The sequence below is a fragment of the Hevea brasiliensis genome, chromosome 9, assembly GCF_030052815.1.
Source record: "Hevea brasiliensis isolate MT/VB/25A 57/8 chromosome 9, ASM3005281v1, whole genome shotgun sequence".
Classification (NCBI taxonomy): Eukaryota; Viridiplantae; Streptophyta; class Magnoliopsida; order Malpighiales; family Euphorbiaceae; genus Hevea; species Hevea brasiliensis.
Window position 1 is genome coordinate 20840015 of NC_079501.1, and position 19983 is coordinate 20859997.

The 19983-nt window shown below is 32.0% G+C and overlaps 2 protein-coding genes across 2 annotated transcripts; one reads left to right on the forward strand and one right to left on the reverse strand.

Annotated features, from left to right (window-relative positions):
* Positions 1-2711: 2711 nt before the first annotated feature.
* Positions 2712-3918, reverse strand: LOC110661089 (probable carboxylesterase 17). The gene has a single exon (XM_021819617.2). It carries the CDS (start codon positions 3886-3888, stop codon positions 2854-2856), a length of 1035 nt encoding a protein of 344 aa, XP_021675309.2. The 5' UTR covers positions 3889-3918; the 3' UTR covers positions 2712-2853.
* Positions 3919-10993: 7075 nt separating this feature from the next.
* LOC110647858 (T-complex protein 1 subunit zeta 1) lies at positions 10994-18352 on the forward strand. The gene is made up of 15 exons (XM_021801868.2): positions 10994-11300; positions 11373-11436; positions 11931-12066; positions 12561-12712; positions 12803-12850; positions 12960-13052; positions 15261-15367; positions 15470-15584; positions 15672-15758; positions 16005-16209; positions 16382-16476; positions 17338-17406; positions 17491-17598; positions 17691-17809; positions 18020-18352. Exons 1-15 carry the CDS (start codon positions 11167-11169, stop codon positions 18093-18095), a joined length of 1608 nt encoding a protein of 535 aa, XP_021657560.2. The 5' UTR covers positions 10994-11166; the 3' UTR covers positions 18096-18352.
* The last annotated feature ends 1631 nt before the right edge of the window (positions 18353-19983 follow it).

A 19983-nucleotide genomic window follows, 5' to 3' on the forward strand; every position in this document is an offset into this window, starting at 1 on the left:
AGAGACTGAAGCCTGAGCAAGATCAATTGCATGATCTTGTAATCTGTAGATGATTTGATGATGGAGAGTGGCCATCATCAAAGAAGTCACTTGTTCTACACCAATGATCTAGACTTGTACTTTCAAAGTTGTACAAAGATTGGGATTTCTGAGAGACATGTTATAGTTAGAAAAGAAGGTAAGAACTACACTTCCAGCATGGAATGTAGTGAGGCAGGTGCCTATGACAGCATGTTCATCCTGCAAGAAGCGAGTATCCAATAAAGAAACTCTAGCAGTAACTGAGAGTCCTCGTCTTCCATGTAAAGTGAGAATTAATCTGACAGCTCCAAAATAAAGGTGAGAATATCCTTCATTCTTCCACCTGGGTACAGGAGGGGAAGGAATTTCTAATATAACATACTGTTGTGAAGATGTAACCTGTAGACTGCACTGATCCATTTGAGATGCTTGGACATATTCTTTGAGTAAAGATCTTCGGGAGTTTAGGATAGATGTAATGCCTCTCGTGAAGGAACCAGATCTTCGGTAAATGTTATAGGGGCTGAGGAGTGGTAGGAGGGATTCTCATATTTGAGCATCTTCAGGTAAGGTAGATATTTCATCAAGATTATCTATCTGGGAGGAGAGTGTTCTACGAAGGGGTGAGGAGAAAGAGAGAGACGAAGAAAGGTTTACAGTGTCTGATGGAGAAGGTTGTTGTACTACAGTTTCTGTAGAGGGAGTAGGTGTTTGACAACTCATGATGTGTAGGAGGTCTCTTCTTACTCTTCCTCGAACTGTATACTATTTTAATTTTATATATATATTTAATGGTTGTTTTCAACCGATGAGCCTCTCAAAATAGAAATTTCTACCAGGCCAGATGCTTCTGCTGCACTCCCAACTTTAGAATCATTTGCAGCTGCATCTGTGGAGGCAGGGAAGGGAAAGACTAAAAAGCATCCCAATCATATTCATCATAATGGCTGTCATCCACAATATCCTCGTCAGAGTCACCAGAAGAGAAGCTGTTGATATGGGAGAATTTCTTTCTACTCTCCTCTGGCTCTACCGTCAATGATGTGATATCAGATGGTCTGGAATCTTTGTTAATTTCATTTCTAAAGGTGATGTGGATTATGTCAGCATTGCATTGCGATCTTGTACTACAGATGCACTAATAACCTCCTAAAGAAGAGTAACCAGTCCAGAATAGGAAAGTTCCTTGTTAATAATTGGTGATTCAAAAGTAGAATTCCAATATCAGGTATCCTGGACATAAGATATTATATAGTGCAATCGTGATTTCATATCAGCATTTGACATGGAATGACAAATCAATACATAGATAAAACTGAATTTAATGAGATCCATTTTAGTTTAATTGTTACTCTATGATTGGTTTAACATTCCATATAAGATTACCTACATGGAATAACCGATTCATTATATAATTTCTCCCTGGATATGAACCAACGGTTCAAATTCAAGGTTCAGGAGGATAGGAAGCAACCTCTACGTTTACTCTAGTTCTTGTTAGGTTTTGATTTTGATCAAATTCTAGGGTTGAAAATTTTTTTAAATTTTTTACTTCTTAAAAAAAAAAGAAAATTTTGAGTTTGTCGAAAATCGAATCAGTCAATTTTAGTTTGATTTCAATCCGATCCAATACCAAATTTTGTCAATAAGGTTTGTTAAATTTAATTTGATTCCAAAATTATTATTGGCTAGGTCTCTTCATTATATATACAGCAGGAATAATTTCTCTTAACTTAAAATGTTTGATAAATATAATTTTTATATTAATATTTAAAAATAAATATCAAAAATTAAAAATTATAACTATATTGCTGAAACCTTTTAAGAGTTGATAACTTCGTTAAATTAAATAAAAAAAGTTTTTGTCTAAATTAGATTCATCATAAATCTAAAGCAGTGTATAAAAGAACCTTTGGAATAATATAAATGTATTTTAGATCATGACAAGAGAGTGTGATCAGAATTTTTTCCAAACAAACATACTTAAAATTGGAAATTTTATTTGGTAAAATCAATATTATAATTGTTGATCATAACAAAATCCACATGAAACTCACCGTTATGATGAAATTGTTTACAAATATATTAATTTCTTGGTATAATTTTTCTTAAAGTTAGCCAAGATACTCATCTATTAACTTTTGGCTATACTCGCTCCTTCGAAAAATGCATGGCCTCTAAGGATAAATAAGGTTGCTTTATTTGGTTCTGTTTGAGTTTGATAAGGTAGTGATGTTATGCTCCACTTCTCCAACAAAGGTTTCATAATGTTAATAATATTCCAATTAGTGGTCCTTTAAGGCATCACTACGTCGTTTAATTATATCTTATTTTATTTTTTCTGTATCAACAGTACTCTTCCTATAGAAATGGTGCCGAGGAAGCGAATCAAAATATGGACCTTTTTTCCTTTTGGATCCTTTTAAAATATGGTCCATAGCTTGGTCTGCCTACGGCCAAAATGTGACTCGATTAAATATGAAATCAAAAGATGATGCTTTGGTCAAAACTAAAAGCAAGGTTACTGTAATATGCTTTCGTTTATCACTGAGGTTATCATTACAAAAGTTGTACAATGTAGAATGAACTGACTTCAAGAGATAATATACTGTATTCTGCACGGAATCTGTACGATAGGAAATAAGTAAATTTTGTATATATAAGTGTGTGCTGGTGTTGGGGGGGTGGGGGTGGGGGTGGGTGGTGTTCATGAAGACTTATAAATAAACATAATTAATGAAATCTAAAAGCTTTTGACAAAAGTATATGGCAGGATACCAAGGAAAGATGGAAATGAAATCATGGAAGCCAAAATGTCAAGAGGTCCACTTATTATTGATTGATGAAAGCCCTGAGATGTGATATCATTTCTTGAACCCGAATTTGAGAGAAGTGAGAGTTGTGCAGAACTTGAAATGCATGTCCAACTCCTTTGTAAATAATCTTATCCACTTTCTTCCCAGCACTAGCCAAGGCAGTGCAAAATTCCAAGTTCCTGTCCTTTAGTATATCCATCTCGGATATGCAAACCAGAATAGATGGAAGCTGCAAATCACGGAATTTATTCGTGCCATTTGCCAGAGGGTTGCAACATGGATGATCACGGTTAGCCCCTAAAGGCAGTGACAACCTCCAATATGCATCAGAGGCTGATAAAGTTAGTGCTGAATTGGCGGGTTGAGTCATATTTTTCTCAGATGAAGTTCGTGCCTCACCTCCGAAGAAAGGTTGGATCAGGATGATGCCCTTGAGACACAATGGCTTTAAACTGGATTCAGATGTGACATTGGATCCTAGCCTCGTAGACACATTGTAAGCTATGTTGGCACCAGCACTATCACCTGCCAAGAGCAAGCTGGAGAAATTGCACTGGCTTGACCACCACTTTTGCTCAGGAGAACCAATTACAGCCTGCTGTTTCACCCACATAAGAGTGTTGAAGCCATCATCATAAGCAGCAGGGAGACGATTTTCAGGCGCTAGACGGTAGTTTATGGACATGATCATGCAACTTGCTTTAGAAGCAAGATTGGCCAAGAACTCATGATAACAGCTCCAAGCAGCTGAGCCAACACAGAATCCACCTCCGTGAAAGTAAACAAGAAAAGGCAGCCTGCTGCCAGTGCTAGGGTAGATTGGGACGTAAAAACGTGCCCATAAGTTAGTGAATTTATCAATAATAACATCTTTAGCTGTCACACCATCTTCTCGAACCCCAGCGCAAGGTACGTTAGGAACGACTGGAGGTCTTTCAATGCGTCCATCTCTGTAAACTTTAATGAGCCCATCAATTTCTTCAACTGTGACTTCATGATTGGCCTTGCCTTCTTGAAGGTGAAGCCTAGGATCACAAGAGATGGTAGTCATATTTTCGTCTCTAAAATATGTGGGATGGAATGGAAGGTATGTTTTAGTGTGCTTGTTATGACTTGAGGTGTCTTTATATAGAGAATGAGAAGATTAGGCCAAAGAGGAAGAAGCCTCAATGCGAAAGGAAGCATCCCTTTCCTTTATTCGACAAGTAGCGCAGTTGATTTCACTAGCTATGTCAACACTTAGATTCTCATTGGGGTAGGAAGTCTCACTTTTCAAAGCCTTCATTATATATCGCCTCTGAACTGATGGTTATGACAGTAATGCGGGTATGCAATTATGCACGAGTCAATTTTCAAATTATATCCAGTTAATGTTCAAGAAAATTTTCAGTCTGAAATTTGCTGCTTTAGTTTATCCGTTTGATAAATGACTAGCAATCTACATTGAGTGAGGTTAGACATTTATAGGATTAGGGCACAGCACTCTTGTCAATATTACCCTTTAGTCTTTTTCTCTTAGTTTAGGACTTAGATAAAATATATTTACTGTATCATCATTATCCATTATCATTTTTCAGACCACTTAATAAGCCATTGGAAGATGATGAATATGTAAAATACAACTTGCAGCAATTTGCTTTTCTGTGTTTGAATAGCCTAGCCATATATGAATATTGTTTTAATTCCTTTTTTTTTACACAGGTGATACTGTTAATCAACTTGCTCAATGTGATTTACAGAAAGGAATCCCATGAAAAGATGCTGATAAAGCAATTCATTTGATAGAGTCAACGCAGGAAACTTAGTTTCTTCCTAGTTTATCCTTTCAAACATTTTGTTCATATTTTCTGATAAAGATTCTCATGAAATCATCTTTGCAAGATTGATACACATCCTTCTTATCAAAATGTCATGTTTCTGGCACTTGAAGAAAAAGTACACAAGCAAATGAGTGGTCTGCAAAGATACACATCTACTGCTGCATCTAATTTTATTTCTTCACTTCTATTTGCAGATGTTGGAAATAATTTTGATTGCCATCATCATATCCCACTTCTGTTTCTGATGGCTCAAGTGGATTACTTATTGAGAAATTTTTGTTTTTCTGACTTTTTCACATAGCACTTGCAAAATTGACAGTATATCTCTTTCTTTATCTCTTTGAGTCTCTGTACAGTCATTCTTTTTCTTCGTTCGCGGAAATTTCCTATGCTATAATCTTCAGAGGGAATTTAGATCTTCCGCAGAGCTGATTTATGCACGTAGAAGATAATGACATAACAGTTGCTCTTACTAGATAATTACCACAGCATCATTATGATAGTATCCCCAATGTTTCATTTGATACTGAACTGTATTTTCTGCATCTTTTTAACAAAACAAGATTCTTTGACATGGTTTGTCAAATGATTCTCTATTTTTATTTTTTAGTATAATCTCCTCAATAGGGTAAAGATTTCTACCGTTCCAAAACAATGTGCAGTCTTCCATTTATCAAAAACTCAAAAGACCTTTAGTCATAACCACTCATGCTCCAGATATTCCAATGGATGAAAAAGAGAATATGAGAAGCAATAGCCACGTGCCAAAGAAGAAAATGCCAAGATTTTATTCTGTGTACTTGCCCCCAAATCTTTTGCCTTCCGTCCTCCTTTCTATGGTTTATTAATTTTAATTTAATAAATTTAATAATTTATTTGTGATCCACTTAACATTGTTGTAATATGAATTTATTATGAGTTCTGCTAAGGAAATGAAAAGTGAGTTCTGCTATTGGCTAAGTATGAATTTATTAGTAGTTCATAAACATGGTGTATGTCAATGAAGTGCATGTCATGTCAAGCACAAGAGATTTTTCAGTGCATCCAATGCACATACACTCTCCCTCTAAATACATGTGTCCCACTTCTCTAAAATTAAAGAAAAACTGATTTTTTTTCCCTGTAAATGAGCACCATCTTTTAGTGCTCTGGGTGTATATAATAATTCTCCGTCAAGCATGTATCCTTAGCACTTGTTCATGTAATGTTTATAATCTGTATGACAGCAGAAATACAAATGCTACATATATAAAATGGAATTATTTGGAAAGAATATATGAAAGAAAATGGAAGAAATTTTCTGAATGGGTTTACATTTTGAATGTCAGAACTCGGTCGATATACACTCAAATTATTCTGTAAGTAGAAAGAAAATTCTAGTTTGAAGTTGAGAGCAGAGAATATATGCACATGAGAGGGGATGAAACAAAGATTTTTGCCACTCTTTGAAGATAATATTTTGAATTTGAATCGTTCATGTGTATCTCTAAGACATCGAACACCTTCAATGAATGAATTTGGTTGATCAAAGCTACCTTCAAGTGTATATGGATATAACAATGATGCATTAGTCAAACATGGCCGGCAGTGCTTTCAGGCGTGCTTTGTGAAAGTAGATTCATTAACGAAGGTGCCTAAAAAGTGAAGATAGAGAAACATATGGGCATGCAAGGCCGCACAATTGTTCAGGGCAGCGTTCTAATTAAACTTGAAAGATGGTATTACTGAAGACACCTTTTTTGCGATTCATCAAAGAAAGAGATGTAATTAAAGATGCATCCAGGGAATCCCACTGCACAAGGGTTCCAACATCCTGTGATTTAGGAGGATTCAAATGTACTCAGCCTAGCAGAAACCTGATGATAGGTGCAATTCCCAACTTGGGTAGAGTTTTAAAGTCTCAAGTTCGAATCCCTCCTTATGAAAAATAAAAATAATTATGTGTGCATATCAAATATTGCATAGCAAGACAGAACTTACGAAAAGGTAACATCTTTTTGCTCAGATTTATTTATTTTTTTATTTCATTTTTGAGGGGAGGCATGGATAAAATTTGCTGCCACAATGCAATATTCAGTAGGTCCCATTAAAAGATTTTATGCCAAAAATATATATAAACTGGTAAAATTGCAAATTGCTTGCCATTGAAGTCTAATCCTTTTGATCTCATCAAAATTCAAAGCTTAATATCTTTATATTGGAAACCAGTGAATAATGGGCCATGTTCACCTGACAATCGCCAAAAATCCCAACAGAGTAAAAGCTTAGATTCTTTTCATTCATCAAGAATAAGTGTTAGAAGCCCCCATTGGATGAGCAAATGGGTTGCCACCCCTATCTTTGTTCTCTAAAATATTCCTTACTTTCTTCTCCTTCTTTTTGACTACTTTCATCCAGATCCGCCAAGTGCCAATTTTGGACCTGAATCAGAGTTTTTGTTTCAACATTTAGGGAGACTGAAATCAGCTTTCTAGAATTTAACTTTTCATTAAATTGAGCAATTTTTTTTTAAATAAAAAGATAAATTTTTGGTTTAGAATCAAACCAATAGATTTCTGATAATTTTGATCCAATTCAATTTTAATTTTAATCAATTCAGTTTTAATCAATTTTTATTGGATTCTGATTTGGTTCCAAATTGGGGGCAGGTCTACTTTCATCCACACGTGTGACATGCAATGCAAGAAAGGGAGGGGGTGGGTGGATGCCGATCAATTCTCTCTACCAATGGCTCTAACGGTGTCAAATGGCTACCAAATGTGGTATTTTCTCCTTCAATAGGGTCAGTAACCATTTATTCCCATCAGATGCGTGAGAGTCAGTGCTAGAGCCTGGTGTCGGCAGGCATCATATGGTAACTAGAGTCTAGAAATTGGTAGAAACTTTCTGTATAGTTATTCACGTTTCACTTAGAAGTAGACCCAAGTATGACACAAACTATACATAAGAATTTTTAAGAAAAATATTTATTTTCTTTATTTGAAAATTAAAATTTTATAATAATTCAATTTAATTTCTTTTAATCAATTTTCATATTTTAAAACTTAATAAGTAAAATATTTATTTTTTTTAATTTAAATAAATATTTTTAAAAAATACAAAAATTATATAAAAAATCACATAATTATGTGAGAATTAAATTTAATTATTTTATTGTAAATGATTTTTTCAAATAAAATGTTTCTGATTACCTTCATTTCACTATTTCAATTATCATATTAACATCCAACTAGAGGAACTAACTTTGCTTTACTTCCTTGCATTTTTTTCTATATCCATTTGACCGTAATCTAAGTAAATTCATTGAAGGGAAAAATTCAAATTCATGATGTGATTGATAGAAAATTAAAAAATTAATAGTTAAATGTTATGTTATAAGTTTTAATTTTTAAATAGAGTGATATTAATATTAATGAGGTAAAAAATTAATATAATTTTTTTTTTAATATCAAACAACATAAATAACAATGGTGCTTGTTAACTCATACCATATGTTCTATAAGGTAACGTTATCTGTAGGACTTGATCATGGATCATGATATTTTCGAATAAGATAAAAAATTTCTTAAACTAAATGAGTGTTTGATTTAACTGTTAAATATAATTAATAGCTAATGGGTGTCCAAACAGTTGAATCTGGGTATTTGGTAAATATTTAAAAAAAATTAAAAGATAATTGATTGGTAGTTCATATAGGATACCTATCAGCAGCTTTTTCCATCAGCTCTAAAATAGAAACTGATTGAGAACTGCTATATATTTATCTTAATTTTTGACAAAAATCCCCACTCTAACATTCTCTTTTTTGTCATGCTTCCTTTTTTTATCTTCTTGCTCTTGCTTTATTCTATCTACATATTTGTTATTTTATTTTCTCGCTTATTTCAATCAAAACTCTTATTTATTCTCAATATCTATATAATCATTGTGTCTCCTTCTTAAGCTTATTGATTAGATATTATTAATTTTTTTGAATAAATATTATTTATTATGGTTTCAAATATATTTTAAGCACATTTAGATATGTATTACTTTAAATATTTAATTTTTATTTATATATTTCAATAATAAAACAAATAATTAGTATATATAATAAATAAATAATTATATAATTATTTCAATAATAAAATAAATTACATGATATATATGCTTATTATTCATTTTATATATTAATAGTAATAGCTAAATAAATTTTTACCAAATACTTAATATCAATCATCTACTATTAGTTTTCAACTAACAGATAATAACTATTTACTTTTAATTATCAACTACATCTAACAATTAAATCAAACAGCGCTTAAACTGTTTGACTTTGTTTGGACTAAACCATCCCAACGTATAATAGAAAAAAAAATTATTTAAATTTTTTTATTTTATTTTATGTGATTTTAATTGAGTGTTAATAGCAATAATTTCTGTAATAATTTAAATTATAACTACATATAAATATAATTTATAAATGATTATATTTATAAATCAAATTAAACTGTATTTCAATTGCATCTGCACTCAATTAACAAATTAATATCATGTTTTGTACATACAACTATATCACATATTTTAATTTAGTTATAATAAATTATATTAGTAAAGAGATTGATATACACACATAAAAAGGAGGCTAGGCCCCAAAGTTAAAAAAGATTGTGTGATATTTTATTTATTATAATTAATAAAATATAAATAAATAGAGTAACAATGTACCATTGATAAATAAAATAAGAAAACTTATAATATGATCCTTAAGTTTTGCCGTTATTTACGAGTAAGTCCTTTCAGTTTGAGAATTATATTAGTTAAATAGTATTTTTTCTTTAAGTTTAGTGTTTAATATAATATAATAAAAAGTAAGGGTGCTACAAAATTTATTGTATAAAATTCAGGAAATAAAATAAATATTCGGCCACAATATATAGCACAAATCTAGAATTACGTTTTTAGAAGGATCAAATTTAATAGTTAAATAAAAGTAACCCTATTAATAAATAAAAACTATTCAATAATAATAATAATAATAATAATAATAATAATAATAATAATAAAGGATAAAGGAAAAAAAAATTCTGAACTTTACTTGTTCTTACAATTGGATTCCATATATATATATATATATATATATATATTATAAACTAGTAATAACTATGCAATTATATTATGTTGTTAATTATATAATTAAAAATTAAAAGAATTGCTTATTAATCCTTTTAACAAAACCGAACTGTTAGGATATAATTATTAAACAGTGTTAATAGTTAAAGTAATTGTTTTTAAATTTTTAATGATGTGGTTAATAATAAAGTACAATTATATGGTTGTTAATAATTTATGATATAATTATTTAAAAAAGAGATAATTGTCAAAAAAAATTATGTAATTTTTAAATTTTTACAGATTCACTGTATATTATAAAATTTATCAATTAAATTTTAAACTTTTTAACTTTTATCAATTCTACCATAACTTTTAAAAAAAATTGTTATTTCGCTAAAAGATACGGTAGGTAAGCACCACATAAGAATGTACCTTTAATAATATATAATATTTTTTATATTAGTATATTAAAATAATATATTTCTACCTAAAAATACATATTTCCAATCTTTTCAAATATCCTAATTCCATATGTTTGTTTCATTTGTCAATATCAAAGAACTTTTTAAATGCAACTTGTTAAATATATATTAATACATGGTACTTATATTGAATTAAAAATACTTTTTTTCTTTCATTTAAGAATATATTTTTCCTTTTTATGTTGACTACAACTAGATTATACTTGCATGACGTCTTACACAATGCCTTTATTAGTGAGATAATAACTTTATTAATAGTAGGATAGAATTAATAAAGACTAAAAAATTTAAAATTTAATTGATAATTCTTATAATATAAGATAGAATTATAAAACTTTAAAAAGTATACAATTATCTCTTAAAAAAATTAAGGTATAAATATAAAAATAATAAAATTTAAGAATTAATTTTTTTAGCAATTTTCCCATAATAAATTAAGTATCCAAACCAAAAATAAAGTGGCTGCACTAAAAATAAAAATAAAATGTCGAAACTATTATTAAAAAAATATTTATTAAACAGTTGTGTTTTTGTGTTGCTCCCTCATCTATATTAAAAGAAATAACTTAATTTAAAATTAAATTCAATATATTTTAATCTTAAGTTGTAAAAATTCAAACATTTATTTTTTAAAATACTTTTTAAAAATAATATAATCATAAAAAGAAAACTTTTTAGCGTTCCATATACATTTTCAAAAGGACGTGCGTGCAGACTTAAGACGGTGCGTTTAGCTCAGAGTGTGGAGGGATTTTCCTCGAATAGTAATAATCAAACAAACAAGTTCCGGAAAGCCCTAAAACCCACGCCTGCTTCTTCTTCTTCTTCTTCTTCCTACTACTTCCCGCATTTCCTTTCTTCGCACACCAAATTCACAAAATATTCCATTTCTCTCCACACAAACCCGAAGACCACTAGAAGGAGCTGAGGAAGATGTCTCTGCGAGTATTGAACCCTAACGCCGAGGTTCTGAACAAATCGGCGGCGCTTCATATGAACATCAACGCTGCCAAGGGCTTGCAGGATGTTCTCAAAACCAACCTCGGCCCCAAAGGGACCATCAAGATGTAATCCCTCTCTTTCTCTTTTGTTCTTTCTTTCTCTGGTTTTTATTTGTTTATTTCATGTGCATGTTTTAGGCTTGTTGGTGGAGCTGGAGATATCAAGCTCACTAAGGATGGTAACACTCTCTTGAAAGAAATGGTTAGTTTTCTTCTCTCGATCTTTAGATCTGCATTGGACTTGCTGTTGTAAAATTAAGTGTCAGTAATTACAAGCAGGGCTAGGGCTTTAGTATCTCACATGTCTGTTTTATATTTGCTTATCTGACTATCGATGCAATGTCAATTTTACAATTTGTAGTGTTTATATGTGTTCCCATCAAAATTTGTGGAGAAAAGTGATAATGTAGTCAATTTTCATATTTATGGACGTGTAATTTCATTTGGCATGTTCGTAAGTTTTAGGTGCCAATTGAAAGCAACCTGCATTCAGAATGCTGGATAAGATTTAAAACTATAGGTATCTGTAAAATTATTGGAAATGCTTATGTTTTTGTTTTCGTTTAAGAACGCCAAGTGAAAGACTTGTACAGAGAAATTGATGAATATTTTGTTGTGAGCTGTTTCACCCTCTTGATCATTCAGATATTTACTTCCGACTACATATCCTTGTTTGTATTTCCTTAATGGTTGCAGCAAATTCAAAACCCAACAGCAATTATGATTGCGAGGACAGCTGTTGCCCAAGATGACATAAGTGGAGATGGTACAACTTCTACTGTGATCTTTATTGGAGAGCTTATGAAACAGTCTGAACGATACATTGATGAAGGTTAGATTAAATTCTTAGTAGCATTCAGCCATGTCATTGGTCACTTCACTCATTCTTGCCTTCTTTCCCTTAAGTTCGTTTCATCATTCATTTCCATTTTTGCAATTATTTGTCACTTTCCACTAACTTTTCTTGTTTCCACTTATTCACTTCATTGTGAACCATAAATGAAGAAATAATTGTAGGATAAGTGCTGAATAAAGCAAAAATTAAGTTGGTATTTTCCAAGAATTGTGTGTGCATGTATATGCGAATGATGCACATTTCATTGATCCAATTAGAATTTATCAACAAGGCATCTTTTTATTCTGTTTCTCCTTTCTTTCTTCCTTATAAAGAAGTTATTATGGCAATTTTTTCTGGTTTTTGTTAATTTTTTAAAATGGGAACACAAGATGGGCAGTTATGGGATTTCATGTGAAAGAACACTTTATAGAGTGTTGACATTCATGGTTATAATTATTCTCTGTACATGAAAATTTTGCACATTTCAGGTATGCATCCCCGTGTTATGGTTGATGGTTTTGAGGTTGCCAAAAGAGCTACACTCCAGTTTCTTGAAAAATTTAAGACTCCTGTGATTTCTGGTGATGAACCGGACAAAGAGATTCTAAAAATGGTTGCAAGAACAACACTAAGAACAAAAGTAAGTTAATGTTTGTGTTTATTGTGCATCTTGCATATTAAATTTGCTATTATTTTTTATCTGAAGTTCGCTTCTTACTTCTTCAAACAGTTATATGAAGCTTTGGCTGATCAATTAACTGACATAGTTGTTAATGCGGTGAGTTTGCCTAGCAGTGTTGATAATTTCAAGCTGCAAAATCAGGTTTTGAAGCTTTTGTTCTCTGGTTAACCATATTTTCTTTTAATTTGACTTGAACCTATGACAGGTGCTTTGTATTAGAAAGCCTGAAGAAGCCATAGATCTATTCATGGTGGAGATTATGCACATGCGTCATAAATTTGATGTTGACACAAGGCTGGTAAGTTTGTCTTTATTAGTCTCTCTTTTACACATGATGATTACAACGTGGAGTTGGTTTGCAAATTCTTTTCGTGATACAAAAATTTTTATGAATTATTGAGCTCAAACAATATAGAAGGGCCATTGTCTTTTTTTATGACAAACATCAAGCTTTGAGTGGAGGCTGGGATTTGGGCTGTTTGGCTGCTTAGCATATGTTCCATATAAGTCTAACAAAACGTATGTTTTAAGTCAGGAAATGCCAGACCATTGTTTGTTGGTTGGTTTTTTGTGTGACCCAATTTTTAGGCATCATTAGGAAGTCATTCAAGCTCTAAAGAGGTTCTTTTCTTTTGCCCCCTTGAATCTAATCCGCCTATGATGAGTTTTAGGTGTAGAGGATGGTTTTAGCAGGGCCATCCTTTCAAGTCCACTATTCAATCTGCAATAACAATGTATTGCAGCAAGTATTGGGAAATGGGAAACATGTACACAATTTTAGTTTGGAAGAAATGAGGATGTTAAGATAGATCTAGAGTTACAAGGATAGATCAACTAAAGAATGAATGTGTTAGTATAAAAATGTGAGGGGCAATTTTTAATGATAAGTTGATAGGAGGGAAATTGAGATGGTTTGAACATGTGCATTTAGTTATTAAAAGCACGCCTTAAGCTCAAGGCTCACCAGGCTTCAACCCTAGTGCCTCTACAGGAGAAAGGCAGGCGACATTCACCAAGCCCTCGCATTATGCACCTAGGCAAGTGTCTTGTTTTAAGTGCAAAGCTCTAGAAAGGAGCGCCTTCTTTATTTTCAACTTCGGCAAGCACTTTCATTGATAAAAAGTACTTCCATTTCCAAAATTTCATTAAACCACCATACCTAGGATCATAAATCTCTCATATTTCCATTTTCAACTCTACTCTTTTATTATCTTACTCAAATAAAAAAAAAAAGGATATATCTACACCTATTTCAAGATCTACGCCAAGAGAACACGCAAAAACATCATCCACTAACTTGACAACTAAATAGTATTCCTTTAGTTCTCAAAGATGAGGAAGATGACGAAGATATTGATTTTGAAGATGATTATCAAGAGGATGAAGGTGTAAAAAAAGATGAAGAAGAGTATGATACTACTCTTGATGGAGATTGAAGAGCAGTTATCTTATGATTGTTTGACTTTAGTTTTAGCTTTTGAGTCATTAGAAAACTATTCAAGTTTTAATATATTAGTACTTGAATGTTTATTAGTTATTATTATTTTTATTTTTATTTATGTTGCTTGAAATTTGATGGAATATTCACATTTATTTGACTTATATGAATATTTTTATTTTTGAGCCTTACTTTGTTTAGGCGCGTGCCTGCGCTTTGCCCCTAGGCTCCAGGACCCTTTGGCGCCTTAGTGCGCCTTGAGCCTTAAATTAGGAAGGTTGAAATGTTATAGCATATAAAAAAAGTTAAAGGTATTCCTAGGATGATGTGTGGGGAATTAAGTGGGAAACAATTGAATGACTTAATGAATTAAGTGGGAAACAATTGAATGACTTAATATAATTCTAAAGATGTAGCAATAAATTGATTGTCATGCAGGAAGTAGATCCATATAGCCAATCCCGAATGGTTTGGGATTGGGATTAATAATTAGTTGAGTTTTCATGATACTTTTCTACTGAAATATTACAAGTTGGATTGAGCGAATCCTCATTTCAGTCTTTTCCACTTTATCTACACCATAAAGCATTGAGCTAGCGATACCTATAAGAGTGGTAACGAAGTTCCATATTTGCTTAACGTAAAAACAGATCAATAAAAGATGTTCACTGGTTTAGTACACTCATGGATTCCTATTCGAGTTGGTTACTTGACAATGCACAACATTGTAGCTAACTAGCTATTGTTTTGCTGTGGCTGAAGTGGATTTTGCACATACACTTACTATTTAAATCATTATAACAGAGTTACTTTAAATGTGAGGGGATGCAATCCCATAAAATCTCTTGACCATCATAGAGGATTCAAGCCTTCCATGATGATCGTATGAAGTATGAACTATAATTGTTATTCTTGAAATTAATGATTTTCATATAAATGTATAACCCGTGTATTTTAATGAATCATTGAAGCTGCAATTCTTTCTACTTGATACTTGTTAAATGGTAATGTCCTTTGTCAATACTGTGGGTGTCCTTTGGTTATTTTGTGTGTTTGGTTCTTTTCTAGGTTGAAGGTCTTGTCCTTGATCATGGTTCTAGGCATCCTGACATGAAGCGACGAGCAGAGAACTGTTATATCTTGACTTGCAACGTGTCTTTAGAATATGAGAAAAGGTAAAAAGTGACTTATATTTGGCAGTGCCTGATCTTCAGCTAATTGGATATGGTTTTTTGAAATCATGAAACTAATGTTTACATCCTATTTGTCCCCCCAAGTGAAATAAATGCAGGATTTTTCTACTCAAATGCAGAGCAAAGGGAAGCAATGGTTGCAGCTGAAAGGCGTCAGGTGGATGAAAGAGTGAAAAGAATCATTGAACTTAAAAACAAGGTTGAGCAACTCAAGTAGCATATTAAGTAGTATATCCAATGTAATGTTGTTTTGCGAAATATTGCTGATACTTTTAATCACGTGCAGGTTTGTTCTGGTAATGACAACAACTTTGTTGTTATTAATCAGAAGGGTATTGATCCCCCATCTCTGGACCTTCTTGCTCGCGCTGGGGTAAGTCATGGAGCATCTATGTTTATGTTGATCTAGTGCATATGAGTAGTTAATGCATGCAAATCTAGTATCTGTAAGCTGTAATCTAGTTTAGTCTGCTGGTGATAGGTATTAAACTATTGTTGCTACATTTTCTGTGGCTAATGTTTATTTTATTACTAATTTACTATTGTTAAATTTATTGCTGCTTTTTCCCTGGCTTGCTTGTGCTTGCAATTGCAAGGTGATAACTTTGATATTTTATAGATAATTGCCCTTCGAAGAGCCAAGAGAAGAAATATGGAACGACTGGTTTTGGCTTGTGGTGGTGAAGCGGTGAATTCTGTTGATGATTTAACCCCTGATTGCCTTGGTTGGGCTGGATTGTTTTATGAGCACATCCTTGGTGAAGAGAAATATACATTTGTTGAAAATGTGAAAAATCCCTCTTCCTGTACAATCTTGATAAAAGGTATTGAAATGTTTATACAACTTTGCCAGACTTGTTTAAAGCTGTCTGGTTTCTTTTTTAAGTTCCAATTATTAAGACTTTTTTTCTCTGTTGTGCCACAGTACATACATCTGTTAGCATGTGCCATCTACTAATTCAGGTGGATCACTCATTTGATTTTTTAATATTGCAGGACCTAATGACCACACAATTGCCCAAATAAAGGATGCTGTACGTGATGGCCTAAGAGCTGTCAAAAATACCATTGAAGATGAAGCTGTTGTACTTGTAAGTTCTGCTCATAGAAACCTATGATGCTTTTATCTGCTGCCATGCTTGGATAAAATGATTTTCTTGCATTTTACACAGCCCTACTTGTGGTTTTACAATCGTTGATTTGAAAATTTGTTTAAACGAATATTGAGTCCCATAATTTTAAAAAGTTAACAATGATGCACGTTGGATGATTAGCATAAATAGAATTTATGCATATGATGACTGAGCTTTCGGTTTTGGCACATGCTTATTGTACTTTTGTAAGGAAACATGCATGCATGACTTCAAAATTGAGATGTCACATCTTGATTCTTCACCGAAAGATCTGCAATAACATTTGGACAATGAGGCTTGTTATCTGGTTTTCTTATGGACTTGGGTAGTCTAGAATGACAGGTTCTGCTGTTGCTTCTATTGGTGCATAGTCTCATAGAAGAGCATGTAATGGTCTTTTATGTCTCTAAATACTAGATATTTCCTTTCTGTTTCTATTTTTTTTGAATAGCGGACCTTGGAAGAGAAGTGTGCTAAGAGAACATGGTCTGCGTGATTCAGTTGATAGCTGAAGTAATTGTTTGCCTTAAATGCTGATATCAATTATAGTTCATATCTGGGAGAACTTAATTGAACATATGGAATGTAATCAAATATAAATTCAACAAAATGATAAACTGAAAATCTTTACCATTACACTCCATGACAACTACTTAACACACACTAAGAGTTTTAACAGAAATTCATGTGTTTTTCGAATTTGTAATTTTCTTTTACTGTGAATAAGGAATTGAGAATTAATTCTGTTTGTTTACTGTTTGTTACAAAAGGTTGCTGAAAAGTTCTTGCTCTAGATTTGACATTTTGTCTGTGCTTCAGGGAGCAGGTGCTTTTGAATTTGCAGCCAGAAAATACTTGATAAATGAAGTAAAGAAAACAGTGCAAGGGGTATAAAATTTCATCATGCTTCCATTGTTTGGATTAGTACTATTCTTTTGCCTACATTGATGGTGTTTGTTAAACTTGGAGCAGCGTGCTCAGCTTGGTGTTGAAGCTTTTGCTGATGCCCTTCTTGTGGTGCCCAAAACACTGGCGGAGAACTCTGGCCTTGATACTCAAGATGAGATTGTTTCCCTTACGGTAGTAATCTGTGGAACCCACCATCTACTCTTGTTTTGTTTCTTAACCGACAAAAGAAAAACTAATTTGTGTTTGTTTGCATGGTTATTCAGGGAGAGCATGACAGGGATAATATTGTGGGAATAAACCTGCAAATAGGGGGCCCCCTTGACCCCCAAATGGAGGGCATCTTTGACAACTACTCTGTTAAACGCCAAATCATAAACTCTGGGTATGAGAGACTCACTGCTATTACTTAAAATTTTGTTACCCCAGGCCCCTCCCCCTTTCTCAGCACACCCTCTTCATTTAATGCTACTTTCTTAAATACCAAATACTATAAATGAATTGCAATTTCCCAAAGTACATTAATCACTAGGTTCCCCATTTTTAAGCTATTGACTATGTAATTTAGTGACAATCGTTCTGCTGAATTTCGCAGGCCTGTAATTGCGTCCCAGTTATTATTGGTGGATGAAGTGATTAGGGCTGGGCGAAATATGAGGAAACCAAATTAAAACTTAGTATGCTTCAGCATGTACTTTTTGCCTCACACAGATTCCTTCTGCTGTCTCGGAGTGTAATGAAGCCCAAGTTTATTCATTGGAGGATGGTTGTGTTTTCGGGACTGTGGTAGGGGGAATCTCCATTTGTTTGATCTTGTGGAATTTGTTTAAGAATGAACACTCGCCTTTTTATTTACTCATCCGGCTGTTTTTCCATGTTGACAATCATTCTTTTTAAGTTATACTGTGTCAGGGCCATTTTTTCGGTAGCCGCTGGGCTAAAATTGCACCTAAATGTTGCTGGGGTTGATTGCAAAGGGAAGATTTGAAAATGAATTTAGGGTTTACTTGAATGGGTGTGGATCAAGTAAAGATGGATTTTGATTTGTATTTCAAAATGAAAATTTATAAAAGAAAGATGGATTTTGATTTGTATTTCAAATGAAAAATTATAAAATATAAATATAATTTCAAATTTAAATGTCTTCATTTCAAATCAGTACTGGGAGAATTACTATGAGTTTTGTGAGCGTTTTACATTACATGGTGGCATCATTTATGTCTTTTAACTGGCGGGGAAAATATCAAATCATTCTGTGTCAAATCTTATGTTCTCTCTCTATCCTTGTTCCTCTACCTCATCCGTTTGCAAGCCCACTAATTTTTCTCTCCCATTAAAGATTGTTTAAAATTGTTGATAGAATTGTGATTGAAAAAATTATTTTTTTTTAATATATTATTTATATTAAAAAAAATTTAAAATTAAATTTACTTAATTTTAATCATAAAAAATATAAAAAAATAAATTTTTTTAAATAATTTATTTTTGTTAAAATTATAATTGAGAAAATTATTTTTTTTAAATATATTATTTATATTAAAAAAATTAAAAAATAAATTTAATTAATTTTAATCATAAAAAACATAAAAAAAATAAATTTTTTTAAATAATTTTTTTTATCAGTATTTAAAATAATAATTTTATTTAAAAAAATAATTTTAACATTTTAAATTTAATGCCAAACATGCTATAATATTTCTTTATTTCGGTTTCAATCGCGTTCTCCCCCACAACCATCTTACTATCTTGTGTCTACCTCGGCAATTCAAACCCTGAAATTTCCAGTTCCACTTCAAAAACAGTAATCCTAATCACCCTAGTTTACATCTTGATATTCATAATTTCACCAAATTCTCTCGCTTTTTGCACCGGTAACCATTCGACGATGACCTTCTAAGTTGTACCTTCTTGCCGACTTTGATCCAAATTCATATTGCCGCTTGCCAGATAATCAACCAATGTCTTCTAAGGAGATTATGCATGAATTAGAAGGTAATTCTAGATTTATAGAGGAACACAAGCAAAGGTAATAACTTTTACTGGGTCTGGGTGGTGATAATTATAGTCATCAATTTGCATTCACTTCAAAAAGATCTTCAACAGATTTTCAGATGGCATCGAATCAAATAAATCACAGTTCACCCAATGGAAATTTGGGTGGTTTTAACATTATGACAGAATGAATGATAGAGAGTTTAAAAGGGATGCACATTATTCCTTTATTGAAAGGGGGAGTAATGAGATTGGTGATTTTATTGAAATTTAAAATAGAATAATCGTTAGATTAATTATTAAATATAAAAATAATTATATAATTTTTTTAATCATTAAATATTCACTTAATCTTTAAAAATGATGAACTATAATATTTTATAAATTATTTTTTTAATTATAAATTATTTTTTTAGTTAATATAAATATTATATTATTAAATAATATAAATAAAAAAATATTAAATATTACTTTAAAAGCGGCAACTAAACAAAGCTTAATAAAAATTGAGAAAGGGAGAGTAACAAAAGTGCTTGGAAGAGAGGGGAAGCAACAGAAAAGGAGAGA